General features: G+C 55.4%; 1 protein-coding gene across 2 annotated transcripts in view; it reads left to right on the top strand.

The window, feature by feature from the left end:
- The window catches only part of DNAJB12 (DnaJ (Hsp40) homolog, subfamily B, member 12), a 27,186-nt gene that overhangs the window by 14,091 nt on the left and 7,035 nt on the right, over positions 1-6,060 (top strand). For both annotated transcript variants that reach the window (XM_011991106.1, XM_011991107.1), the window contains exons 2-5: positions 841-1,018; positions 2,477-2,622; positions 4,823-5,008; positions 5,116-5,195. In XM_011991106.1, coding sequence (XP_011846496.1) covers positions 841-1,018; positions 2,477-2,622; positions 4,823-5,008; positions 5,116-5,195 — 590 coding nt within the window. The remainder of the gene's footprint in view (positions 1-840; positions 1,019-2,476; positions 2,623-4,822; positions 5,009-5,115; positions 5,196-6,060) is intronic.

Here is a 6,060-nt window from a genome sequence, read left to right as displayed (position 1 = left end):
TGGCTCACTGCAACCTCAGCCTCCCAAGTAGCTGGGACTACAGGCACCCGCCATCACATCTGGCTAATTTTTTGTATTTTTAGTAGAGACAGGGTCTCACTCTGTCACCCAGGCTGGACTGCAGTGGCGCCATCTTGGCTCACTGCAACCTCTGCCTTCCTAGTAGCTGGGATTACAGGCACCCGCCATCACATCTGGCTAATTTTTGTATTTTTTTTTTTTTTTCTGAGATGGAGTCTCGCTCTGTCGCCCAGGCTGGAGTGCAGTGGTGCGATCTGGGCTCACTGCAAGCTCCGCCTCCTGGGTTCACGCCATACTCCTGCCCCAACCTCCCGAGTAGCTGGGACTACAGGTGCCCGCCACTACGCCCGGCTAACTTTTTGTATTTTTAGTAGAGACAGGGTTTCACTGTGTTAGCAAGGATGGTCTCGATCTCCTGACCTCGTGATCCACCCGCCTCGGCCTCCCAAAGTGCTGGAATTACAGGCGTGAGCCACTGCGCCCAACCTAAGTTTTGTATTTTTAATGCAGATGGGATTTCACCACATTGGCCAGGCTGGTCTCAAACTCCTGACCTCAGGTGATCTGCCCGCCTCAGCCTCCCAAAATGCTGGGATCACAGGCATGAACCACCGCATCCAGCCTATCCTGCCTACTCTTAAGGACTGTGGCTTTCAAGAGAGTAGATGACTGCGCCCCGCCCAAGCACCCACAGGCCTAATCAGGGCAGGAGCTGGTGGCTTTGCTGGGAGGGGAAGCAAGTGGGAAGCAGCAGGCCGCTCGGCGAGGCACGCAGCCTGCTGGAGCAGGAGCCCTGAATAGTTTCCTTGCCTTGCACAGCCCTGATCGAGTCCCTCAACCAGAAACCACAGACTGCCGGTGACCAACCCCCACCCACAGACACAACCCATGCCACCCACAGGAAAGCAGGTGGGACCAGTGCCCCCTCGGCCAACGGTGAAGCTGGAGGAGAGAGCACCAAAGGCTACACTGCAGAACAGGTTGCAGCTGTGAAAAGGTAGACGGGTGGGCAGGGACCAGAGCCTGGGGAGATTGGGGACCTCTAGAGGCTTCCTGGAGCATGTCCTCCACCTCCCATCTGCCTGTGGGCTGCACAGGGCCCTGGGAGGGGCTTGGTGGATGGAGAAGGTCCAAGTGTCCAGGTTCACCAGGACCTCTCCTTATTTCCCTCAAGGCCCAGGAATACAGTGTGGGAACTGGGGCTTCACCACCCCTCCTGCCAAGATGACCCACAGCAGAGGCTGGAAAAGCTGACTCTGCCGGCTTCCTCTGCCACTGGCCAGGCAGGCCCCAGGCGTCTTTACACAGCTCTGTTTGTCAACAGAGATGGAGCCTTGTCTCCTCCTCCAGATTCTACCCCAACCCACAGCCCAGCACCCAACAAAAACCCTTTTAGATCAGAGCCTGTGTGGGGTAGAATGGAGACCAGAGGCAGAGTTACTGCCCCGTGACTGTGAGCAGGCCCTGTGCAGAGCAGCTGGCTACCAGGCCAGCGACCACCCAGCCAAGGTTCCTCAGGCTTAGACATTCCCAGCTCCCATTTCTCCCCAGGTCTCCCAGCAGCTGGCCTTGGGAATCCCCCAGGGTCATGCCCACAGCTCCTGGCAAGCTTCAGGACCGAGGCCGCCTGTGTGAGACAGAGCATGACTGCTGTTATAAAAGTGTAGGCCAAATCTGTACTTCACTGACTCGGCAAGGTCCATTGTAGGCAATAGAAACTGATGTATGAGGGATTGGGAAGGCCTAGAAACGGGCCAAGAACCAGGAGGTCTCCAGGGGCGCAGAGAGGAAGAATTGGTGAAAGAGAACTAGGGTCTCTTTAGGCCCTGTGCTTGGGGTGAACAGTCACCTGCCACCTCTGGCCTTCATGTTACCCACTCAAGACTCAGATTGGGCTGGGCATGGTGGCTCATGCCTGTCATCCTAGCACTTTGGGGGCTGAGGCAGGAGGATCCCTTGAGCCCAGGTGTTTGAGACCAGCCTGGGCAATTAGAAGACCCTGTCTCTATCTTTAAATATTTAAAATTTTAAAAACTTTTAAAAATTAAAAAAAAAAAGATTCAGATTGCCAGGAGAGTCGGTTGGCTGAGCTTGGGACACCACCCTGGGTGATGGACACCAACAGTCCTCCTGAGCTCCTCCCATGGGGAAACTGTCAGCAGAACAGGGGGAGATAGATATTGGCCTGGCGAACCCTGCAGCTGCCCTCCTAAATCCAAGAATCCAGACAGTGTTCTTCTGTTTCCCATGGTCCTGCCCAGCTCTGCATCACATTTGGCGTCCACTGTGGCTCCCTTGTCCCTGATGTCACACAACTGACCCAAGGAGCTGTCAGCCTTGCCCTGTTGGTCCCCTGCAGCCTGCCTAGAGCTGTGCGCCCCACACGGCCTGTTCCTCGCCCCCCTCACACAGACCCATGTAGAGCACCCCCTACCACACTCCCCTCCCTCCCCAGGGTCAAGCAATGTAAAGATTACTATGAGATCCTGGGGGTGAGCAGAGGGGCCTCGGATGAGGACCTGAAGAAGGCCTACCGCAAACTGGCCCTCAAATTCCACCCAGACAAGAACCACGCGCCTGGTGCCACTGAAGCTTTCAAAGGTAAGCCGGCCCTGCTTTCCCAGCATTTCGGTGTGTTCCTCTCCTGTCCGTGACAGGGAGTAAGGGACCAAGACAGCTTTCCCAGGAAGTGGGGTGCAGAAGGAAGTGGCCTTAGGCCCAAGTTGCCCAGGCTTGGGAGCTGCTTCCTGGGAAAAAGTTTCTAGTAGCCACCTCCAGCTATGTAGAGTTTGTCAGAGCTCAAATAGCAGCATTCCTGCCCCTGCTTCCTCTGCATTTCCTGGGGTTACAGTAGTAGAACTGAGGCAAGAAAGTTCTAGTAGCTTCTCCAAGGATTCTCAGTGATTGAGCGACTCACCGTGTGTGTTCCCCTGTCTTGGAGTCTCATAGCTGCCCACTGGGGTAACTGTTTCCCTGCTGAGGGGCAGGGTAGCCCCAGGTCAGGGGCCTCAGGCCTGGTGGCCGCCTCAATACCAGCAGCCACAGCCAGCTCCCCCGCCATACCTATACACCTGGGGCCTGCAGTGGGGACATGGCAGTCTCTGGCTTCAGGGCCCACTGGCTCAGGGGTGGGTGCTTCATTTCTGGCTGAAATCGTAAGCTGCCCTTTATTCATTACATTTTCTTTTAACCTGTCAGGCGCTCGTGTACTGACTCTGTGCACTGCAATTTCTCATTGCCCCAAACATCACTGCCTTCTCTCATTCCCACCATGTCCTCCTTCCTTCTCTCATTCTCGCTTCATCCACCTCCTTGGGAAACAGCATGGTGATTAGCCCCCACTGGCCTGGGCGGGGTGCGTGCTGTGCTGCACCCACAACCATAGCCAGCTGGAGAGCCTGTGGCAGAGCAGACTCCGAGACCTGGTGTGCAGTGTCCCAGGAGCCCCGGAGGAGAAGGAGAGTGGGAGCGGAGGGAGGCAAGGTAGCCCTGTTGAATGTTTCTCCAGCCCCAGCCTCTGCCTGCAACCTGCTCCGACTGTACTGAGAGGCCAGCTCTGGCCTTGAGGCCTGGTCAGAATTGGCAGAGGAGAAGATTTGCCCTCCTTATTCCCAGGGGTTTCAGGATGGGAATCAGATGTGGCTTGGAACCACTCCTCGGAGACAGTGGCAGCTTGAGGAGAGAGAGTGGGAGACTGAGAAGCTCAGAGCTGGGATCCTTCAGGGCATAGCCGTCCTGGCCAGGGGGCCCTGGTGGGAGGCTCCAGGCCCAGGTAGGAAATAGTGGTTGGGGCCTGGACCCCCAAGAGTGGGGGACTCACCCTGGCCACATCACCAGGAGTGGAGGAGTCTCCATAGAGCCCTGAGATTTGGCCCTTCCCCACAGCTCCTGCTGCCTTCCACTTCACAGTAAGGATATTGTGTGTCTGTCTGGCCTGCGTGTCAGACTATGACTTCAGATTTACAGAACCTCCAGAAAGGGACGCCCATCTTGTTGGGCACCTCAAGAGAAAATGAGGAAAGAGGTTTTTGGTGGTTTTCATAAAGTCGGAGAGAGAACTTGCAGCAAGAGACACCTGCTTTTGTTTGACTCCCAGCTCTGTAACATGTTAAAGCTGTGTGAGCTTAGGCAGTCACTTCTCTGAGCCTCAGTTTTCTCTTTGGTGAAATGGAGATAGGGTTGTTCTTAGAGGTAAATGAGTTGACCTAGTGTGGTGGCTTATGTCTGTAATCCCAGCACTTTGGGAGGCCAAGGGTGGGAGGATCCCTCGAGCCCAGGAGTTTGAGACCAGCCTGGGCAACTTGGCAAGACCTCATCTCTACAAAAAATACAAAAAATTAGCTGGGTGTGGTGGTGCACGCCTGTTGTCCCAGCTACTCAGGAGGCTGAGGTGGGAGGATCGCTTGAGCAAAGGAAGATGAGACTGCAGTGAACCATGATTGCCCCACTGCACTCAGCTTGGGTGACACAGTGAGGCCCTGCCTCAAAAAATAGAATAAACAGAAAAAGAAGCAAATGAGGCCACGCTCCTAGGGGGCCTGGCACATCGACAAAGCTTGACCATTGTCTTGAAGAGAGCAAGGAGCCTGTATTACCCTCCACCCAGCCAGGCTGCCCAGATCCACTGAGGGGTCTTCCTGCATGCCCCCTCCCCACACTGGCCAAGCTTCCTGCCCGCCCCAAGGACGTCTGCTTCCTAAAGCACTGCTTGAGTACCTGAGAAAAGTGAGCACTCGGCTGCCATTGGAGCCTCCCCTGCACCCCAGGATCCTCAGGCCTGACCTTTCCTCCTCCCCTCCAGCCATTGGCACAGCATATGCGGTACTCAGCAACCCGGAGAAGAGGAAGCAGTATGACCAGTTTGGCGATGACAAGAGCCAGGCGGCCCGGCACGGCCATGGGCACGGGGATTTCCACCGCGGCTTTGAGGCCGACATCTCCCCTGAAGACCTCTTCAACATGTTCTTTGGCGGCGGCTTCCCTTCTAGTAAGTTCCCCACAGCCAGGTATCCCTGGGGTGATGGTGGGGATGACATGCCAGCCTCTCCCTTTCCCAACAGCCCCGGCTCCTGACTCAGCCCCTCTGACCCCCAGGTAACGTCCACGTCTACAGCAACGGCCGCATGCGCTATACCTACCAGCAAAGACAGGACCGCAGGGACAACCAGGGTGACGTGAGTGAGGAAGGCGTCGGGAACAGCGTGGGGAGGGCACCAGATCCATCCCAGGGAGGGGGCCTGGAGGAGGGAGTTCCCTCCCACACTGTCCATTCTGGGACCAGCAGAGTCCCCACAACTCTCAACCAAGGAGTCCTCTGGGCCTCCCTTGCATTCTGCTGAGTGACAGCAGAGGGCGCTACATGAGGGAGTCGTGCTCCACTTTGCCAGCGGGAGCGCGGCTTTGCTGGTCTGGCTGGGGAGTGGAATGCAGAAACCCCACCCGCAGCCAGGCTTGAGGGTGATGTGAGGCTTCCATGCAGGCCGCTCGCTGGTAAGGCCAAAGTGACATCCTCTAAGCAATGGAAAGTTACACTCTGTGAGAGAATTTTATTTTCTTTTTCTTTTTTTTCTTTTTTTTTCCCATGGGTCTCAGCTATTTTCTCTCAAGTTTTTGAGAGAATTTTTTTTTTTTTTTTTAATTGAGACGAAGTCTTGCTGTCTTGCCCAGGCTGGAGTGCAGCGGCACGATCTCAGCTCACTGCAACCTCCGCCTGCCTAGTTCAAGCGATTCTCCTGCCTCAGCCTCCCTACTAACTGGGATTACAGGCGCCCACCATCATGCCCAGCTAATTTTGTATCTTTAGTAGAGACGTGGTTTCACCATGTTGGCCAGGCTGGTCTTGAACGCCTGACCTCTGGTGATTCACCCGCCTTGGCCTCCCAAAGTGCTGGGATTACAGGCGTGAGCCACTGTGCTCCGCCAGTGAGAGAATTTTAAAGGATGACAACATAGGTGCCGACTCTTCTTGCTAAAAAGCCAAAAGATACTTTAAAAAACATATTTACAAAAATTTGGGAAGCTGAGGTGGGCAGATCACCT

The sequence above is a fragment of the Mandrillus leucophaeus genome, unplaced genomic scaffold (genome assembly GCF_000951045.1).
Source record: "Mandrillus leucophaeus isolate KB7577 unplaced genomic scaffold, Mleu.le_1.0 Scaffold39, whole genome shotgun sequence".
Taxonomy (NCBI): Eukaryota; Metazoa; Chordata; class Mammalia; order Primates; family Cercopithecidae; genus Mandrillus; species Mandrillus leucophaeus.
The sequence above is the reverse complement of the archived record's forward strand: the minus strand, read 5'-3'. Positions and strand labels throughout refer to the sequence as shown.